The sequence below is a fragment of the Mizuhopecten yessoensis genome, unplaced genomic scaffold (assembly GCF_002113885.1).
Source record: "Mizuhopecten yessoensis strain PY_sf001 unplaced genomic scaffold, ASM211388v2 scaffold11175, whole genome shotgun sequence".
Lineage (NCBI taxonomy): Eukaryota > Metazoa > Mollusca > Bivalvia > Pectinida > Pectinidae > Mizuhopecten > Mizuhopecten yessoensis.
Window position 1 is genome coordinate 3,678 of NW_018408917.1, and position 23,242 is coordinate 26,919.

At 36.6% G+C, this 23,242-nt stretch overlaps 1 protein-coding gene across 1 annotated transcript in view; it reads right to left on the reverse strand.

The window, feature by feature from the left end:
• The window catches only part of LOC110467513 (hemocyte protein-glutamine gamma-glutamyltransferase-like), a 15,650-nt gene extending 2,590 nt beyond the window's left edge, over nt 1-13,060 (reverse strand). Inside the window, exons 1-7 of the mRNA XM_021524729.1 lie at nt 12,832-13,060; nt 5,842-6,008; nt 4,418-4,486; nt 3,549-3,800; nt 3,041-3,316; nt 1,598-1,728; nt 1,125-1,238 (exon numbers count right to left, since the gene is read on the reverse strand). Coding sequence (XP_021380404.1) covers nt 1,125-1,238; nt 1,598-1,728; nt 3,041-3,316; nt 3,549-3,800; nt 4,418-4,486; nt 5,842-5,992 — 993 coding nt within the window. The 5' untranslated portion in view covers nt 5,993-6,008; nt 12,832-13,060. The remainder of the gene's footprint in view (nt 1-1,124; nt 1,239-1,597; nt 1,729-3,040; nt 3,317-3,548; nt 3,801-4,417; nt 4,487-5,841; nt 6,009-12,831) is intronic.
• Nucleotides 13,061-23,242: the final 10,182 nt, after the last annotated feature.

The following is a 23,242-nucleotide window of genomic DNA, read 5'->3' on the forward strand; positions in this document are numbered from 1 at the left end:
TTTTTTGTCACAATCATGCCATGAATGTATTCTTTACGGTGACCATCATTTGATTAGATTTTCATTAATATTTTACATAACATGCACATTTTATCAACACTTAGACAGCTTCTGAAAGGTACAACTTTGAGGAGCCATAAAAAACAAACCAAGTGACCTAAATCTTTATACTTTATAGATTTGTGACCACAACGGCATGGGCAATGCACCACCAACAGGAAATTTGAATCAGAGAAGGGGCCGTTTTGGAAACCGGCCCTTTAAATAACTCGAGTCAGATGGAGAAACAACACGGTTTCCCTTTTAGAACATTTATATAATATGAGGCAGAATTAAGTCCAAGTGCAATTGTCTTCCTCATGTCTTGCGAGTCCAACGCAGCCTGTCCAGTTGCATATAGAGTAGGCTTGATTCTGCAGTAGATACTCTATCAACTAAGAAATTGTTTAAAATAGTATGTGTAACAAAAACGGCAATCTAGCGTAAACTATATTCATAAGGCTTCACAGTGTTTCGTATTATTCATACATCTTAGTTAATGGTAGTTTGTTCCTTTCCCATACATTGCCACTGCTGACAAACTTAGTAAAGTACCCAGGTTTATTGAGTATGTAAGCCAAAGCATTACGTATGGAATTACGACTTCACGATTAAGTTATGTTTAAATTTTGCTTTAGTATTGCGAACAATTAAAATAAGGTTTATGGCGGCCATTTAGTTTGACGGAAGAAAAGAAGAAGAAAAAGGGAAACGGTTAGGTGGAGGAGAAGGAGGAGGAGGAGAAACGCAGAAAACCCATTAGTCTCCAAACTCGTCTGTTGGACTAAATCATGTCATGATTGAGCGTCTTTTAAAGAACAAAGATAGTAGTAAAAAGGCATTTAAATCATCAATAAGACGCCAAACTTGTTTGTGGGACGTAATCACGTGATGATTAAGCGTCTTGTGATCGTTGAACACACCTTTACTGTGTTTATGACTAAATTTGGGCCAATCTTGTTGTTCACTTGAAGCAGGTTGGCTTTAATTAAACCACTTACAGAAATAAAAGGACATGCAAGAATGAAAGTTGAGACTGAGAGTTGTATTTTGGTGCATGTTACAGTGAAATAGGACGGCATTACCATCGAGGATATGGCCCTGGCGACCTGACCAGCGTCTCCCATCTTCTGGTTGACGATGCCACGGAAATATCTCCTCACCAACATCAGGCAGATTTGCACAATATCGTCGTCAAACTGAAACAGTAATTAATGACTCAGACTTGGCTAGATAATGTTTTTCTGTTCATTTGTTTCTAAAACAAAATATTCATATGCTAGGAAGTTTGTATTTAAAGAAATGTTAAAATCAGATTTCGATCCAAATTTTTAAAGTGAATTTTGTAATCTGAAACATTGTTTTTTTTGAGAATATTGTGTGATTTCGAAACAGTCAGTAAGGCTCAGGCTGTTGTTGCTTTTGTTGTCCGTAAAAAACGTGTTTTTAAAAAGTGATACCAAGTTCAATTTATTACTAAGATATCTTCTATCATGCGCTACTGAATCCTATATGAACAGAACATGTATTTCAATTATTGAATAAGTTTCCAACTCACCTGCCCGAATCTCCAGGCCAGGCCACGCTGCCCTGTTCTGTATACACTACCAACGGGATTCAACACGTACTCCTCTCTGGGGTCAACATCTATCTCGTAATCGGGGTCAACCGGGAAGTACACTTCATCCTCTATAATAAGTAAAATTTACCATTGTAACAATGAAAACGGCGAAAAGATGTTCAATGCCATTGGAAATTTATTTTTAATCCCGATAATTTGGCTCAGTTGTATAACTTAATTCACAATGTTTCTATGCATTTTGACTTTTTCATCTGTTTTTTTGTGTGTATAATTTGTCATTCGAATATTGTTATTTCATTACCTATACTTTCATAAACCTGATTAAGTACAATTATGACTTGCCGAATATATTTCCAAGATCTCTCCTATATATTACTTTTAAAAATGACTTTATATTGCTTGTGTTATGATAGGCCATATCAATAAAATAGATTAATACCCATTAGCTCCAGAGCCTTGGTCGTATTAGCGTCTACAAGAACACCGGAGGAGGTTAGACAACTACTTAGCCAACGATCGTATATATTACTGCCAACCAGGTGAGGTTATAAATACAAATGTCAAATGTCGCATAAACGAAAAACTATGCACGGTATTCAATATTGTTAGGTAGCAGAGTACAGTAGAAATGGCTTGACCCTAAAAATAAAGGGCATGTCCCAGATAAACATGGATAACGGATTAATCCTTCATAACACACCTCCTTTATATATATATTTATAAACTACATTTTGAATACATTTTTTTAGAAGAACGATTTTCTTTTTCAAAAAGTGACTTCCCCAGATTTGGGACTTGTGAACACCATGGTTACCACATCAAAAAACGCCAAAAAATGCAAAACAAAATATGATATTTAACCCAAATTTTGACCACGCAAGTAATTTTGTTCATAAAACCTGTCTTAAATTGAATATCACCTCCCCGGTAACAGAAATACTCACGTTTTAGCATAGGTCGTTCAACTGGATTTTTCACAATATTTACACATATGCCGAGTACAAAAATAGACTGCATAAAAAACTAGCTGTTGTTGTGTAGACACAGATTTGCAAGTGGCCAAAATTGTAGTCTCAAACCAAATTCGATATTTTATTTAAATGTGAAGCCCACATAGTCCACTTCATCATGTATATGCAACTTTTAGTGCTGATTTCTTTTTAATTTTGATACATATAGTATAACATGTTTTTTTCATTGTACAAAATTATTACCCATGAGCACCGTACGCTAGTGTACACTGCTACCTTAATGTCAATGTGCCCGAACGGTAATTCTTAAATTCAAAAAGTGTTTCATGCATACCAATGATCGACATTCAACAACGTTTTTTCAATGCAACGTGCCTTGTTGTCGACACCAATTACAATGACATGAAAAAAACCCACATTAAAACACCAACAAGAGCTAGCTAGCTACCTTTACACCAGGGGTTGAACAAGATGATGATGTCCTCATCGTGTTTGCGGTGAAGTTGTTTGGACGTCCCTCGCTTGTCCTTAGATATGGTGTAGACGTGGAGGTCCCATTCCCCTATCACACACTTGACAGGCGGCAACACCTCGATTTCCAGTTTAGTATTTGGCATCTTATTTGCCACTCGGGCCTGCCACTTACCGCTGTTATCGAACTTGTTCAAATTTTCGTCCACCATGATTGTTATTTCCGTACCTCGTAGCGGGGACGGGTCAAGCCCTTGTACATGTAAAAAAACACAGGTTATTTAGTTGAATTTAAGTTTTATCTACTTCATTTTACAAAATCAACATAGAATTGGCATATCTTGTTACATCACAATAGCTTTATACATCAAATGTTTTCTGGTTTAAAATACAGTTTTAATATTTTATCAAAACTACGAAGTTCAGTTGACATAACAGAAACAAACGCAATGATATAACCGAAACGGACTACATAAATATTTTACCGCTTTTAAACTGCAGCTTGAGGTCATGCTTCTTTGCATCGTACTCTCTATTAAAAGTCATATCGATGCTGAAAAGCTGTCCACGTCTGACCACTAGGGTAGCATACTCTTTCTTCCCATCAACAGTTCGCTCTTTAAGGCATTTGTAGTCACTGGTATGGTGATTGGAGGCATTTTGGACGATATTCAGATTGATCTCTGTCACATGAATCTCGTTTTTGATCTCCTCCTCATCCGCATTGTCCTCATCATCTAAAATGAAACATTTATTTATGCAAATGATTTTGTGGTAAGCAGAGTTTTCAATAGACGTTTGAGAATATTGTTGTTGACTCCCGAAAACAGGCGTTGACACCTGAGAGTTCAGGGTCAGGTCCGGTTAACATAGGTTTTTCCCTCCAAAATTCAGAGAAATTGTTTTTGACCACTGAAATCAATTGAACACAGGATTACAATGTTTAATATATCGAGTGTGGGGAAACACCAAACACTTTGGGTTAAGTCACAGTTCAGGAGTGCAGTGTTTACAAGTGAATCGATTGAAGTATATGCCCCATCATGGACATCAAAATAACCGATGAATATAATGCTTGATTTATTTATGTATTTTTACTATATGTAAATATTTGTATTCGTTATATTGATTTCCCATACTATAATTACATGATTTGTTTTATCTAACTTCCATAGTAGTGTTTATATTTATTCGAAAGAACTAGATCAAGAATTAAATATTAATGTCAAAATTAACTGATCTAAATGACCTGTGGCTTCAGAGATATTATTTGCCTAAATTAAAAACACTCATTATTGTCTCTTTCTTGTTCTTTACACACTATTACTATGAAATGCATTGCCTTGTTACATACCGGTGTTAACTTCTCCCCAGAGGCTTTCATCGTCCAGGAACTTTTTGTACGGTTTATATGTAGGTATATCTGAAAAAAGAATATATCGAAACCCTTTAATTGTATATCAATGCATAAACTATTTTGTCACGTATATAATAATTTCATTATTTATATATAAATGTGCAAGTTCGGGGAAAGAAAATGACTACTGTATCGAACTGATCGTCAGAGGCGATTTATGTGGGGACTCCTGCACAATCTGGTTGATTTCGTCATTGTCTTCTATTTAGGGGACATTAAAGAAATCAAGAAAAGACCTGCTGTATCCCATTGTTTTTTCTGCGAAGGGGACACGAAAAAGGCCAAAGTTGATATATTGCCATTATTGCAACACTTGGGTTTCGCAGTGTCTCGCTTGGCAACCGTCCTCATATAACACTGGCTGTTGTCTTGCTAGGCACCCGTCTTCATATAACCCTGGCTGTTGTCTCCCTAGGCACCCGTCCTCATAAAACACTGGCTGTTGTCTCGCTAGGCACCCGTCTTCATAAAACCCTGGCTGTTGTCTCCCTAGGCACCCGTCCTCATATAACCCTGGCTGTTGTCTCCCTAGGCACCCGTCCTCATATGATCCTGACCGTTGTCTCCCAGGCACCCGTCCTCATATAACCCTGACTGTTGTCTCGCTAGGCTCCCGTCTTCATATAACACTGGCTGTAATCTCCCTAGGCACTCGTCTTCATATAACCATGGCTGGTGTCTCCCTAGGACCCCGTCCTCATATGAACCTGGCTGTTGTCTCCCTAGGCACCCTCCCTCATACAACCCTGGCTGTTGTCTCCCTAGGAACCCGTCCTCATATAACCCTGACCGTTGTCTCGCTAGGCTCCCGGCTTCATATAACACTGGCTGTAATCTCCCTAGGCCCTCGTCTTCATATAACCATGGCTGGTGTCTCCCTAGGACCCCGTCCTCATATGAACCTGGATGTTGCCTCCCTAGACACCTGACCTCATATAACCCTGGCTGTTGCCTCCCTAGGCACCCGACCTCATATAACCCTGGCTGTTGTCTCCCTAGGCACCCGTCCTCATATGACCCTGGCTGTTGCAAGGACGTTTAACCACAAACAAACAAACAAACATAGTGCACACTAAAACAATATACGAAAATATATGTATTGGTGTAATTTCATTGCGAAACAGCCTGAGTATAACCTATAAAAAGCGACGTTATTCTAAAGAAAATCCATACATTTAAGGACTTATCTTATAAGATGCGATATCAAGGAAGTGTTATTTCATGAATACTTCTACATAGCATGTATATTGTTTCAATAGATCCTGCTCATGAAACACAAAAGCATCATCTGACTTTATCTCACCACCTTCAATAATAAGCCCATATACCTACACAAAAAGAATACCAAACTGCAGACATACCACAGATATCAAATTGGTCGTTGTACAGGTAATACTTTCGCCAGTATTTGAGTTCCGTTAATATTCTGTACGAAATCTTGTGAGGTCCGTAGCGCCGGGATTCCCGATTTCGCACTGGACTCACATCTCGCCGTCCGCTTCTGCGATGCATCGCTGATATCAAACCACTGCAAAAGCAAGAATGATATATGATTAATGTATACATCAAAACGATATACAAACATCAGTGATAAGTGTTTGCACACTTTGAGCCCTATTTAATGTTGTGTTGATACATAGTTTGGCATAACGTTTGCACAGAGTACAGAGTGGCGTCAAGCATTTTGACGGAAACTACAGCGTGCGTCCTTACTTCAGCCGTTTTGTCGCAAACTACAGCGTATTCATATATTTTGCTATCCTAACGTCAGACATTTGGATGTAAATTAAAGCGTATGTCTTAACGTTGACCATTTTGACGCAGATTGCATGATATATCCTTAGGTCGGCTATTATTCCAAATACTACTACATATATCCATTTTGAAACAACAGCGTATGTACTAACTACTACAACGTACATGTATGTATTTACATCGGCCATTTTGACTCAAATTACATATAAATATTTATATTATATTATAGCTACTTTGAAACAAACTACAGCTCATGCCCTAACGCTGGCTTATTTAATACAGTGTTGAATTTAATGACCTAAGGTCGGCAATTTTGACGCAAACTACAGTGTATATCGTCACATCTGCCATTTTGACGCCAACTCAACATATGCCGTTTAGCTATTCGACTCAAACTACGGCGCTATCCTTACGCCGGCTTTGATACAACTTACAGCGTATTCCCTAACGTCTGACATTTTAACACCGACTACAGCGCTTGGGTTAGCTTGGGTACAATACATTAGTTTAAACATTTCATTTTGTGAACGATTCGACACATACCGCTGGTATATCAAACGCTTTCACCGTGTCATTAACAACATGATACTTGAGAGAGAGATAGCCTACTGCATCGATTGTCGATGTGACAGTCTATTTTATTTCTTAAGTTATGTTATTATTATGTTACAAAAGTACGTGTGCAGTCATCGACGTCACATCGCCACAATTGTGCATATGTATAATAAAGAGATATGCCATTTCAGCTTCGTCAAGAGTTTCTTCAAGATTATTGTTTTGTCTGTAATACGAGCTGGAAGCATAACAAAATAATCTTTTCGGAATCTCCTGAAATAAATTTGAAATTGATTCAATTGTGCATACTTGTTTTTCAGTGCACACAAAATTGCCCAATATCGTTATCTCCACCAGTCGCCTAGTCGCTTACCGTAGATCCACCTTCTTATCGTTCGCAAACAGAGAACCTGAATGATTTCCACTCGCACATTAACACGCGTATAAACAATTTTAAAAAATACACCTAACAATTTATACTAAAAATGTATATTTAAGGAGATTATTGAAACGTCGTTTTGAAGTGGTTGCTTTTGAGTTAGGAAGTTTAGGCTTAACAAAATTCATCTTGGAAACAGAAAGTTTTTTGTTGAATTTAGTGATGCGTTTTGGATTTAAATAATGAGCTTAGCTAGGATCCTGTTTGTCACAAAACCATGTCTCAAGATAAACTGATTTTGACAAAGAGTAACTATATTATATTATAACTGTACTATATAGATATAAACACGTCTGCGGATTTATCAGGAAAGCATGGCGCATGCCACTAAGGGTGCAGGAAATGTTTAATCTAACGTGCATCCTGGTTTGGTTTTGCTTGTATTTTAAATGAAGTGTCAAAATAATATGTCCTCATTTCTGATGAAAGTATAAAGTATTTTTTTGTCTCTTGTAGTTAAATGTTCCTTTCTCTATTTACATTACCAAATGGTCTTTAAGTTTACTTTTTTGTTCGAATTGATAACACACAAAATACGAATTACTTTCAGGAAATTCAACAAGATTTTTAAGATCTATCTGTTAGGAGTGGAATCCCATAAAAATAAATTCATGTTTCCTTTTGAATAAGCTTTGTAGAATTATCGTTAAACGCTTTGGTAAACACAGTATTTTCCTTGTTCCAAACGAGGGGACTTGTTGATTCAAAAGAACAAATAAGCTTAAGTCGATACCAAAACATGGTGACACTGCCGCTCCCTGTCTCACTGCATCGTATACGTAATTCTGCCACGTTTGAAATGTAACGACACTTTTGATTGTATAAAATCCATGCTTTTTTGGACGATAGACCATGAGCGTGCATGCATTATTTCTAAACAAACTATTGTTATAATGGTCACCAGAACACACGCACTTACGTTGCTTATTTCTTAATCAAACATTTGCTGTATACTAGTACTGTTCTCAGAATGTTTAATGGTGTTGACGGGTGAAATTATTTCAAAAGGGGTTAGGTTTTGGTAATATGGTACATTATATGTAATATCTGGTAATAGATAAAATATGCCAAAAAGGAACTACCCTGCATCATACAGCTGTTTCGTCTTTCTAGGACTCATCGGTGATGCTAGGGACAAAACAAAATGGAAACGAAATTTGGCAATACATACTGTTGGAATGGAAGGTGGGATTCATAAGCCCCTTTAATTTATGAATTTCAAAATTACGATACCGACTGGTTTACTCCAAATTAAAGAATTTATAAAGTGTGCATATTATGAATCTTGCTACTACTCAAATGACAAAATAAACATAGCGATGATTCTTAAGCACGTTGCAAAACGTGTGAAAGTCATGTTAGCCCGGCTTAGAAGTTAAATATTCATGTAGGCGCGATTTAGAAATTCCACATTCATGTAAGCCCGATTTAGTAGTTTCAAATTCATGTAAGCCCGAATTAGTAGTTTCAAAGTCATGTAAGCCCGAATTAGTAGTTTCAAAGTCATGTAAGCCCGATTTAGTAGTTTCAAAGTCATGAAAGCCCTATTTAGAAGTTTGTAAACTATGTATGAATGGGTAACTACCGAGCTGTGACAGACGTCGAAAGTTATAATAATGATACAGCAGGTGATAAAATCAACCTGTCTAAACTTCGCTAAAAATGAATTTATAATCAGAATGTGTAAAACCATCTATAGAAAATTCACAGTGACAAACATAACATATATATTTGTGCCGATCGAATGGGTCGTTTAAGCTGACTATAACAACATCAAGGATTGTTTGTAGTATCACACAGTAACCGCAGTGAAGTGTTACAGTCGAGGCTTGTTAAAGTCCATTAGTTATCCATTTATTCATGACGTTTAAACTTCTAAATTGGGGATACGTGTCTATTTAACTTCTAAATCGTACTAAAAAGACTGTCGAGCTTACAAATTTGGCTAACAAGACTCCAAAACATATAAATCAGACTTAAATGATGTTAAGACTAGTAAATCGAGTCTACATGCGTGAAGAAATGCATCATGATACAACATATATATGTATTATATACATTATACAATGCATGATGTTATAATACGACATGTCATCGTTGTATTTTACATTTGCAGATATAACCAAATATATAATTAGTTATTATATAGTGTAAATATTGTTTTATTATGACCAAATATGTTTCTTTATGTAACCCATTACAATTATTAATGTATACATAGTATATATTATTTTACATATTACATTTACCTTTTATTACATTATTATGACAACTAATGTCAACACTGTATGTTAACACTGCCACTGTATACATAGTTTATAATGGCATTTATAGAAAGTTCTTCACTATATTAAGCATATGTTATAGCATGGATTAGATTGACTCTGTCAACATTATAGACCGGTGTTAAAGCGAGCACAACTTTAAGATAATTTATACAGGCTTTGGATGCATGCAATAATTTGTACACAGTCTGCCTCCTACTCTATGCATCGTTACACATATTTCGGATATCTCTTAACTTGACATGTGTACGAAAGTGTTTTGATACTCAGTTCACGCTGCTATTGGTTTAAATAAACAGACAGCGTCTGGTGACGGCAGTGTAGTGGTCTAAAGAGACATATATGTATTTATGACAGCCGTTTTGAGGCTAGAAGTCTACAATTCTTAAATGACTTTAAAATATTAAAAAGACTTAATTGATCTGAGCATCATATCGCAAGGGACGTTCACACTAGCACGAATCGTCAGGAAATTAATCAGAACAAATTAACCAGCCTATTATTGAAACAATGACTTTGTATGACTGTCTGTTCCAAAATAACCAAAAAGATTTTTTGATAAAAAGACACCTCTTATGCGTACTATATATATAATTGACTATATATGACTCTTTCACTATAAATAAAACAGATAGTTATATTAAATGTTATCAAGCTTATTTTGTCCATGGAGCTAACCTAAATAACATTTGATCTTATTAATAATTGTGCATAAATAATTTATCACCGCGGACTACGATCTTACTCATGAAAAACAGACACCGCATCGAAACTCACTCCATGACAGTCACTACCAATACATCGCTAACTATTGGATATTGCTATGAAACACTGATTAATGCAATCTACAGAGGTCAAATCTGTCAAGTGCAGTAGAGAATCACTTTTATTCCAAGCCAACGTGGTCTGATAATGAAACAACCGAAACACTATAATAATATAATGATAATTCATTAAAAATTGCTAATATGTTCCCTAAAACACAAGCTGAAAAGTCAAAAAGCAGATTAGTGGTGGCTAAATAAATGACGCTCGTTATACAATAACTGCGAGAGTAAAATAAAACCGCTCATTTGTTATCACATAACCACTCAGACTTTGCTGGTGGAAGTTTTAGTCCCCTAGGTTTTACGTACCATTGTTGGCCTCAATGACCTATTTTGAGTAGTGAAACGGTTCATTATAATCACTCTTTACTTAAAATTTGAATTCATGATTACCAGTAATCCAGTAAATTAGGAAATTCATAAATCAAGGGAATTTTACGCACTTCCCCTTCTATTTCAACAGTAGTTAAGACCCCTTTGGATTTCATGCTTTTGGGCTCCTAGCATTACCGATGAGTCCTAAAGGACCAAACAGCTGTATGGTACAACGTAATTCATTTTGACACACTGTATCTATTACCATATATCATAGTACAATCGCCTGTGTGTTTGTTGCGTTCATCTAAAACGACTTTCTGAGATATCTGAATTTATCGAAAAAGAGAATGATTTTCATGTAAAATATGAATAAGATATGAATATTATGTTTAAGTGTCAATTTACTATGATCATTACTAAGTTTTCCAGTTTTGTTTGCCATAGAATTCCAATTTTAAATGTACTTAAATATATTAGATATGACTACATGTAACTTTCAAACAGGTATTGATTATCGTAAATCTAATCATATGTATGAGGAAAGTGAAGGGGGAAATGCATCTAGTATTAAATGATCATTTGGTCAGAATTCGCGTGCCCCTCGCCTTATATCTAGTATAAAATGATCTTTTGGTCAGAATTCGCGTGCCCCTCGCATTACAACTAGCAGTAAGTGATCTTTTGGTCAGAATTCAAACAAGGTATTTGAAATATTTTTTCTGCAGTAATGTCCGATTATGTTGTATTTATTATTTATTATAGTTGTCAGATTTAAACAATCAAATATCACCTAAGCAGCAGAAGAATAAACGTACACATAGAATAACTGAAGAGAAGCACAATAAATCATTCACTCACTGGTAAATGTATAATACGTGCTCTTACTTGCTATATAGTTTAAGGTTGTCAACGGTTTACCGAATACTCGGTCATAAGACCGAAATCGGATTTTTTGGTCAATAAAAACGACACTATGTTCGGTATTATTTTGTATTTGATAGAAAGGATTGACAAAGAGATGTCGACAACACCATAACAAGCCTGAACAGATTTTAAAAGGGAGCCAGGATGCAAAGCTGTGTAATGCCAACTTTTCGAGGGGAAAACTCGATTTTAAGTTGAAGACTTGCAAAACGTGAGTAAACTGTCGTGAGATATAATCAATATCAAGTGTTATTCATATAGTTCATTAATTGTTGCTTATTGTGGAATTGGTTTCGGGTAACCGGTTACTAAACTTCTTCCGGTTTAAAACCCTTATTATTATGTAGCTTTATATACATGTTTTCGTGTCATAATACTATGTATCGGTTAATGGCTATATACCCAGTGCTATAAATGTTAACAGGTCAGAGCTCTGTCGATAAAAGCTTGATCAGCTTAACGTTAAAAAAACGCAAGCACTTTTTGTATATTAAATAATATTAAATAAAACTAAAATGTTTTTTTTTTTAATAATGAAATTTAAAAAATACTTTAGATGTCATAGTTTCTAAATTGATTATCTGAAGACAAGAAACATCCCCAAACGTTGTACATTTTGATAATGCGCGTTAACCATTCGGTAAGCTAACTAGGCTTTGCACGACTTGTTCATTGTAGTTGGTACTCCGGCCAGATCCTTGCGTTACCGTATATTTTTATGTCAAGATGCTTCATGTTAAAATTATATCTATTCAGAGCTATGTATAGCTAGACAGGTATATGCAAATGTTCACCGTTGCTAGCAATGCTATGCAGTATTTATTGTCAACATATATAAGTAAATATTGATCTTAACAACACTACTGGCAATGTGAATCTATAGCACAAAACAGGACTGTGTTTGATTTGCATGACTGGTTTTTAAAAATACAGTAGTAAGCGCGTGTATGGACACATATATCTTGGTCATTTTAAGGCTTATAAGGCGACAGATTAACTTGGGTTATAAAAATCTTTAAAACACACAGCCGCTAGTAGAGTAAATTATGAGTATTTTAGCCCTTGATATAACTACTGTCGTATACCCAGTTGCTGCCATGACAACCCTTAGTGTTTGTGCTGACATCCGTCGTGGTATATCCTGAACTATGATGATATTCTCGATTGCAGAGGTAAAAAATGTACATAATCGTTCAATGTAAGTTGAAACATAAATATCAAGATATCGAGGAATTCATATGAGCTTACCTTTCTGCAGGGGAAAGATATTTTCATCAAATATATGTAGCCCGTTGAACGTACTGACACTAGTACTGCTGATGATTGGCTGAACCTTTTCGATACCCGTCGTCTGCTCTTAGTCAAGAGCTAACCACAGAGAAGCCGTCTGCCTCGTGTTTCACTGTTTACCAAAACAGCTTAGCAACATCGGTCACCTTAGTTGAACTTATGCAGTTTTATTTTACTGTCAATGTCACCAGACGGGTGTAATCATGAAGAGGTTTAAATTTAGACTTCATACCTGGTGTCCTTCACCATGACTAGTTAAATATGGGGGTTTAAATTCGTCATTCGACATTTCTCATGACATAAATATCTCAGCTTATGTTATATGTACTGATACGGTGGTTTGCGTATAGACATAGCACTATTAACGACATGTATATAAATGACCCACTGATTCTTTATTTTAACGTGATATATCATAGATTACAGATGTGAAAAATATCTAACTCGTTGGTGTTCCATTTCATTATTTAAAAAAGAAAATCCTATTTCTTAGTGACTTCAATATAAAGGTAAGCTGTTCCAAAAGTTTTAATCTCATTTTCAACCAGAACATATACCTTGCTACATTTCGTTCACCGTTGTATTAGTCACAAAATTTAGTAGGTTATAGAGAATTCCTGAATTTGGATTATCCAAAAAGTTCAACGCAACTACATGGCTTACTATGCAATAACAATGTGACGTCACAAAAGAGAAACACATGGAGCTAACATGTCGCAGGTATTTATGATTTTTAATTCAAGACCGGAAAAATATGATTTTTTAAGAAAATGTACCAAAAAATATTGGTTATGTGATCTACAGAATCTTACATACGATTTTTTTTAGTTTTAAATTAATATAATATCTACATACGAAGTCGTACATTGTAGGTGTGGGGTTAATACAGTGTGTGAACTTAACACAGTCACAAACGATTGAACCGTTAAAGTCTGGTAATAGATACCGTATGCTAAACATGATTTACACTACATCATACAGCTGTTTCGTCCTTGAACATGTTCATTTCATGCGTTTAAGATACCATCAGGTACTGCTATATAGCTAACTTGACATACAATGAACAATGAATTAGGTCATTACCATCGTGCTTTGTTAGATTGCAGACCTGAACATATAGCCTATAAATAAACCATACACTATTCTAACGATATTCGGAAGTGATGTACGTGTATTTATAAATGACTAGTTACAAAAACATTACCAATTAAAACGTATTATATTTATAATCTGTCATTATCAATATATAGCATAAGCTTCTTAACTCAGTGATAAGTGCAACGTACCTTAAATTCATTTGTGCCTTATTCTTTGAGAGATATCATTAAATACTTTCTGTTGCTGATGTGTGTGTACCTATCATTCAACCAATATATATAACTCAACAAAAAAATTCTAGAGAGTTCATAATTGATAAAAAAGCTTTTTGTGTATCGCTCGAAACCTGCTCAGTAACATTGATTACTGACACACCTAATGACAAAAATGGCTTCAGAAGTATGCAAATATTACACACGTAAGTCAAACTGACTATACTACATTGTAGTACAAAATATATAAAGTCAAGGTTGACTACCCGTCGGCAGACCGAAGTAATTGTAATGAGTTATAAATAAACCAGTCGTCTGACACGTATTGAAGGAACGGGTTCAACTTTAGTAGGCTATGGATAATCGTGCAATGCCTTGTTCAGCATTTTTACCGGCAAGATCAATTATACCAAAAATACAAGCAGACAGGGGTTTAAATGTATTTTCTTTAGGCCATCTCCGGATCTGTTAATTATGAATCTAGCGAACAAAACCTCACACATTAAAGTTGTTGATTCCATCTACATATGTACCCCGTATTTTATATGTGAATGCCTCTATTAACAATGCATATGTTTCACTTATGTACTGATGTGTATACACATACATATACACATATAGCATTGTTAAGGTCACCAAGTTAAATATCGATGAAACTGTAAAGGTTTTACAGAGTAGTATACGGATCTATTATAATAGATGGAAATATTGCATATAAAGAGTTTTGCTCAATGTTACATGCATATTATCAACTATCAAACTAAAACCTCTCACACGCGCTTTTATATTACTGAACTGAAGCTTACAATTAAGAAAATCTCAACTGAGTTATTAAACAATTAAAGCAGACATCTCTACGTTTGCAGTATAACAAAACCCATACTCTCATCAAAATACTTGTTATGATATAAACATAAAGTATTGGGTAATGTATTCAAGGGTACCTTTGTGTGGGAGCAAACGCTTCAGCAAGCTCAACAAGTTCTTTGTATGTCTTTATGGCATTGATGGCGACTAAAGTATGCAGATCTTGCCCACTCACCTAATGGATATGGTGTGATATTTTTTTCAATGCCTGTCTTCTGCTCTGTGTCATATGCACAAAGACTCGACGTCACATGATCATCGAGTAATTTTCACATAACAAAGGCTTGAGTGTTGTTGCTAGACATGGCGCTATTCTAAATGTCGTTGTCGTATAATTATAATAATAGTAATAATTTATGCTTTACTGTCTGTGCTTACATGAAAATGTGCACGACTACCAATAATGAGATTGGGGACTAGCGAGAAACTCTCTGCTGGGACAACCGAGTCAAAACCTTCCAAAAAGAGGCTATTGTTTAACCTAATTGCATATAGTTTTACTACGTTTGTAGTTCCTATCTGAAATAAGTTCCGGCTGATTACTGGGCCGCTGAAGGAGTTTGATAAGGAACTGATGACAGATTTTTAGATAAATGAAATGTTCAGGTATTTAATTTTTTATTAATACTTTTGATAATCTTCCATGTCTGTGTGCGGATTTCCACAGGGGCAAATTGTCTGGGAGCGTTTCTGTTTTGGGTCACTGGTTTTGCTTGTAAACTTCCGGTCAACTTCTTGGCGCTGTGACACTCCAATATGCCACTAAACCTACCAACAAAATCAATTTGTAGCATTTGCAAGGTATGTATTTATGAATCTAGACAGTTGTCACTAGTTTTGAACTTCAAATATTAAAGTTATTAGCTAAAATGTTTGGTAATAACATATAGTAAATGATTTAGTTGTGTGAGTCCTAAGGGAGGTTACACACACGTAATGCTTAGTTATCGTGTATACCTAACTCGAGTTGGTTATTGTTCAAATTGTATGATCGTGACCTCGGCAATGATTGGTCCGTTAAATTTAGAAGCCAATAAGCGTTGAGGTCACAAAAGTTAGGCAGGCTGTGTTCAGATTTCCAAACGTCAGCCTGACCAGCTTGAAAACTGGACTCGGGTGTCCAACATGATAATGTAAGTCATGAACTATCATACAAATAAGTTGTTTTTTTCCTATCGTAGAAACACTGTACCGACATTGTGTTTTGCGCTACCCACTAGGGATTTAGCGTGTCATCCCGTGGACAGCTGACCAACTGAAATTCGACCATTTTTCGATATTTCATTAAGTCTACCGAAAATTATACTGCATGATGTATGGCAAATCATACATCAAATTAAAATAAAATAGTTTCCTATTGATCTAGCCTGCTCCCGGCGTCATTCTATGAACGGTTATGACAAAATCACATGTTTTCTGGAACTGGGTCATGCTACTAGTGCTTGTGATTGGAGCGAACAGTTATACGTGTTTATTTTAGAAATGTGCCCTGGCGCTATTAAATTTGGGGTATCGAAGCTAAAATCCATGCATCAATTAAAATATAATCAGAATTACTGTTTCTACAAATGTTTAAAAACATAATTTATGCAAAGAAGAAAATAATATCGTTATGACATTAAACACATGACATTTTGATGAGGTTATTTTATAAGAGCTGTCCATCTTCCGATAATTTATTTATCTTGTATTTCAAAATAATTTAAAGAATTATACCGTCCATTTATACATGCGATGTACAAGATTATGCTTCATTCATAATGTTATAATTAATTGGTATTTCATATCACTGATGTATCAATTATACGTTGCTATGTATGCTTATGAGCCATAAGGCTTCAAGTTGATAAACAATACAAAACAATACGAAACAATAGATTATAGTATAGGTATATTGACAGACGAGGCTAGCGGCTATGCGCCAGTGAGCTGTCCATAGATTATAGTATAGGTATATTGACAGACGAGGCTAGAGGCTGTGCTCCAATTAGCTTTTCATATATTATAGTATAGGTATATTGACAGACGAAGCTAGCGGCTGTGCTCCAGTGAGCTGTCCATAGCTTATAGTATAGGTATATTAACAGACGAGGCTAGCGGTTTTGCTCCAGTGAGCTGTCCATAGATTATAGTATAGGTATATTGACAGAAGAGTCTAGCGGCTGTGCTCCAATGAGCTGTCCATAGATTATAGTATAGGTATATTGACAGAAGAGGCTAGCGGCTGTGCTCCAATGAGCTGTCCATAGATTATATATTATATGTATATTGACAGACGAGGCTAGAGGCTGTGCTCCAGTGAGCTGTCCATATATTATAGTATAGATATATATTGGCAGACGAGGCTAGCGGCTGTACTCCAGTGAGCTGTCCATAGCTTATAGTATAGGTATATTAACAGACGAGGCTAGCGGTTTTGCTCCAGTGAGCTGTCCATAGATTATAGTATAGGTATATTGACAGACGAGGCTAGCGGCTGTGCTCAAATGAGCTGTCCATATATTATAGTATAGGTATATTGACAGACGAAGCTAGCGGTTGTGCTCTAGTGAGTTGTCAATAGATTATAGTATACAAATGTAGGTATATTGACAGACGAGGCTAGTGGCTGTGCTTCAGTTAGATGTCCATAGATTACAGTATATGTATATTGACAGACGAGGCTAGCGGCTGTGCTCCAGTGAACTGTCAATAGATTATAGTATAGGTAAATTGACAGACGAGGCTAGCGGCTGTGCTCCAGTGTGCTGTCCATAAAGTATAGTATAGGTATATTGACAGACGACGCTAGCGGCTTGGCTTCAGTGAGCTGTCCATAGATTATAGTATAGGTATATTGACAGACGAGGCTAGCAGCTGTGCTCCAAATAGCTGTCCATGGAGTATAGAATAGGTATATTGACAGACGAGGCTAGCGGCGGTGTTCCAGTGAGTTGTCCATAGATTATAGTAAATGTATATTGACAGACGAGGCTAGAGGCTGTGCGCCAATGAGCTGTCCATAGATTAAAGTATATGTATATTGGCAGACGAGGCTATAGGCTGTGCTCCAGTGAGCTGTCCATATATTAAAGTATAGGTATATTGACAGACGCGGCTAGCGGCTGTACTCCAGTGAGCTGTCCATAGCTTATAGTATAGGTATATTAACAGACGAGGCTAGCGGTTGTGATCCAGTGAGCTGTCCATTGATTATAGTATAGGTATATTGACAGACGAGGCTAGCGGCTGTGCTCCACTGAGCTGTCCATATATTATAGTATAGGTATATTGACAGACGAGGCTAGCGACTGTGCTCCAGTGAGCTGTCCATAGATTATAGTATAGGTATATTGACAGAAGAGGCTAGCGGCTGTGCTCCAATTAGCTGTTCATATATTATAGTATAGGTATATTGACAGACGAGGCTAGCGACTGTGCTCCAGTGAGCTGTCCATAGATTATAGTATAGGTATATTGACAGACGAGGCTAGCGGCTGTGCTGCAATGAGCTGTCCATAGATTATAGTATAGGTATATTGACAGAAGAGGCTAGCAGCTGTGCTCCAATGAGCTGTCCATGGATTATAGTATAGGGATATTGACAGACGAGGCTAGCGGCTGTGCTGCAATGAGCTGTCCATAGATTATAGTATAGGAATATTGACAGACGAGGCTAGCGGCTGTGCTCCAGTGAGCTGTCCATAGATTATAGTATGATATATTGACAGACGATGCTAGCGGCTGTGCTCCAGTGAGGCTGTCCATAGATTATAGTATAGGTATATTGACAGACGAGGCTAGCAGCTGTGCTCCAGTGAGCTGTCCATAGATTATAGTATGGGTATATTGACAGACGAGGCTAGCGGTTGTGCTCCAGTGTGCTGTCAATACATTATAGTACAGGTATATTGACAGACGAGGCTAGCGGCTGTGCTCCAGTGAGCTGTCCATAGATTACAGTATAGGTTTATTGACAGACAAGGCTAGCGGCTGTGCTCCAGTGAGCTGTCCATAGATTATAGTATGGGTATATTGACAGACGAGGCTAGCGGTTGTGCTCCAGTGTGCTGTCAATACATTATAGTACAGGTATATTGACAGACGAGGCTAGCGGCTGTGCTCCAATGAGCTGTCCATAGATTATAGTATAGGTATATTGACAGACGAGGCTAGCGGCTGTGCTCCAATTAGCTGTTCATATATTATAGTATAGGTATATTGACAGACGAGGCTAGCGGCTGTGCTCCAATGAGCTGTCCATCGAGTATAGGTTCTTAACAACTGATTACTATTTTTATAAGAAAAAATAAATCGGTAATAATCTTTGAGGACACCAGTGAAAGCTACAAATTTATCTCACACTGCGAGAATGAATCTTACCGTTCATCCATCATGCAGTCTGCGCCGGTCACAGCAATTACGTTTTGACCCAATCGAGTGACATGCCCGCATGCCCGCTTTCCAAATACAGCCTAAGCTTTAGCAAACACTATATATAAAGTTGCTTTTGTATTGTCTCTGTCCTGTTTTACTAAGATATCGGCTAAGAGGTCGGAGAGAAAAAGTCGGTCATTATGTAGGGTTTGAGATATGGCTATTCTTCTCTCGGGTGCAGAATTTGGTGTCAGAGCCTGTACACTTTATATTAAAAACAACAATTATGAAACAAGTTATTTCAAATTTCAAGGGGGGGTCTTCATGTCGGAGGAAACCGAAGTGAATACTGCTCGGTCATACAAGGTGTTAATCATTCGAACCCTGCATCCCTCGATATTTGGCATCCTCGATATCAAGGGGTTACGCTCACATTCGCTCTCTGCACCCCTTGGATATTTCATTGCACAATCGAAGGCTAGGCGTGAAGCTTCTTGTGGATTAGACGAGAAGACTAGTTTGATCCTTTGATGTACATTAAAAGAATTTCGCGGTCGCGTAATGGTAAAACATGCTGGCTTTTAAGTCGGGCGTCGCTCTTCTGTTAATCTTCAAAGGACAAGTATCAGCCTAGTGATTGGTCAGGTTATTTTACCTGACACCAATCAAATAGCAAACCACGTGTCTTTAATTTTGCTATGACATATTCAAGGGGTACAGAAAGCAGAAAGTGACCGTAACCATGGATATCGAGGATGGTATTTTGGATGCTGTTAGGTAGATCGTACCGGATCGTAACCCTTGGCTAATGAAGATGATTTAACTCAGGCTATCAGTGACTTAAGCCTACTACTGTTCACTTCATGCCACGTTTGTCATGATCGTGGAAATTCATAAAAGTAAATTAATTTAAGTTGATACTTTGTAATGCTGGAACCATCCAGATTCATTCCCTATGCTATTTGTATCCCTGTGCAGGCCCATAAGAAATATCGAGATACCCATATTTTTTGTCAGTTTGAGCTTGTCAGATTGATATCGTCGATACAGCTTACATGTAAGATAGAACGAGTCACTGTTAGGAAAATGATGTAGTCTACTCGTTTAAATTTATATATGTTATGATATCTGAATAATAATAATGCAGTGCATGCATTTTTGATTATGGTGCAAGGGGTGAATTAGATTCTCTTGGCTTTCATTCCATTACCGGCATAAAGTATATAGTCGAAAAACAATGCAAATGGGAAAAATGGCATTACTAATTTTCATTCGCTCCCTGACGCATACATGTACACTGTCATTGGTAGACCTGTACAAATAAAGGGACACGACTCGTATATTGCGCTGACGAAAATCTACGATATATGGCATAACATCGTATACCTATAGCTATAGACCAGTACAATAAACGCTTTACTTTTGATAATACAAAAATGAGCATGTACAGGAAACTTTGCCTGACTGGGATACATAAAGACTAGTTTCTTTTGATATATAATTCTTAAATAATCTAATAATAGATGCATAGCTAGGTATAATTAGAACGTATATATTTAAGAAATAATTTAAAGCAATAAGTCCCTTGATTATGAAAAAAATAAATATTTAACAATAAAAATAACAAGAAGTTTTAAATTCGTCTTGTTAAATTTTGTTACACACGTGTTCTTTCAGGTACAAATGTCCAGGTGAAAAAAACACTACTAAGGTAGCAAAGTATGGAACAGTCGAAGGTCATTCTTTTTATCCAAATCCTCGTTTGTTAATGATTTAATAATATTTTGCATGAAGAATTCTGCATTCAAAAATACCACTGCCCCGCCTTTTTCTGCTTCATCAATTACATGTTCTGATAGGTTATCAAACATGGCCTCCGTAGTGATTAATTGACACATTTATGAGTGTACGCCAGGGAGATGCCAATGGTACCTCTCCGTCTGATTATGCTCCAAGTTGATATGTAAATGTTTTATGACGTTGCTGTTCTTTCCAGTGTATCTTAAGGACCTGTCACACACTACCGATTTACCTTGCCAGGACTAAACCGGAGCACAGGGACCTGAGAATTTGTTACAGCTATATTTGGACCTAAACTAATGTGTTCTGAGTATATTTACATGTTTTAGGAGTTTAGATCGACTTTCGGTAAAATGACACCCCAATGATCATATATTCAAGAAGGGAGGAAAGCTCTCGATGTCGAAGTGTCGACCCCACCTAACTTTCTTGCATCAAAAACAACATTTCTAGTTGATGTACGGGAAAATGCTTAGTACCGTTGGAAAGATTGATACTTTTTCTTTTAAAAATCTCCTATATGCACGTAAAATGTATTCTCCTTCTGCGGACATGAACTCCGTTTCCACCAAATACACACGCCATTTCAGAGTTTCAAAGTTTTTCGCAGTCAGCCTGCCACTTTTTTAATATTCATGAGGTAGGGGTCAGCGCGTGCTGAAACATGCAGTGTTGGTTGGTTTAGCAAAAAACCCAGCCAATTACAGCACGGGTCTCGGCACGTGGCTGACGTCAACCTCATTACTGCGAAAAACTTTGAAACTCTGAAATGGTGTGTGTTTTTGGAGGAAACAGAATTTATGTCCGCAGAAGGTGAATGCATTTTGCGTGCTTACAGGAGGTTTTTAAAAGAAAAATATCCATCTTTCGAACGATTCTAAGCAATTTCCGGTAGATTAACTAGAAATATGATTTTTGATGCAGGGAAGTTAGGTGGGGTCGATCTCTCGACATCGAGAGCTTTCCTCCCTTCACTTATATATGATCATTCGGTGTGTCATTTTTACCGAAGTTCGATCTAAACCCCTAAAACATGTAAAATTACTCTGAACTCCTTAGCTTAAGTCCAAATATAGCTGTAACAAATTATCAGGTCCCTGTGCCGAAAACCAGTTTTCTGTCGGAGGCGCACCAGTGCTACTTCGGTGGTATTCGGTATTACTTTGGTATCACATCGGTACTAACACGGTACATATCGAGGCCACCGGAGAGCCGCTGATGAGGCCATACCTGCAGAGTAATGTCGTTGTACATGTACTGTCGTAGTACATGTACATGTGTAGTCCCGTTCCTTGCTCGGGCAGCGTTAACTTTTAGTGAACACTATTTGATAGATAAGTACGCGTAGATATTTAGTTGTGAGATTTTTTTTATATATCTGTATTAACATTTTGAAATTAATGAAGATTATTTATTATTATCATTAACTGTTACTGGTCGAACGTAATGTCCCTTCTGTGCACCATTCACAAAGAAAGAAAAGTACATACATATACCGTTTCATGAACATAGTGTGATAATATCATAACATAAACAGAGGATGATAAATACTTAGCAGCACAAATGATAATATGTTTTTTATCACAAACAAATGATAACCTATAAATTATTATGTACTAAGAATGACATATTATGAACAGATGATAAATATGTATCAAGGACAGGAGATGATATATATTTATCACAGACAGGAGATGATATATGTTTATCACAGACAGGAGATAATATATAATTATCACAAACAGGAGATGATATGTATTTATCACAGAAAAATATTAACATAATGTTATTTACAAAGAAAATAATGATATAATTTTCATGGACTAAAAATACCATATGAAAAAATGGTAGCATATAACATATCATGAACAAAGGATAATAAACATCAGGAACAGAGGATAATATATAAACGTCACAGGAATGGGATTTGATATCAATCATACAGACAGAGGATAATATATAAACGTCACAGGAATGGGATTTAATATCAATCATACAGACAGAGGCAAGGGCGGATCTAGGCCCGGCCCCCCCCC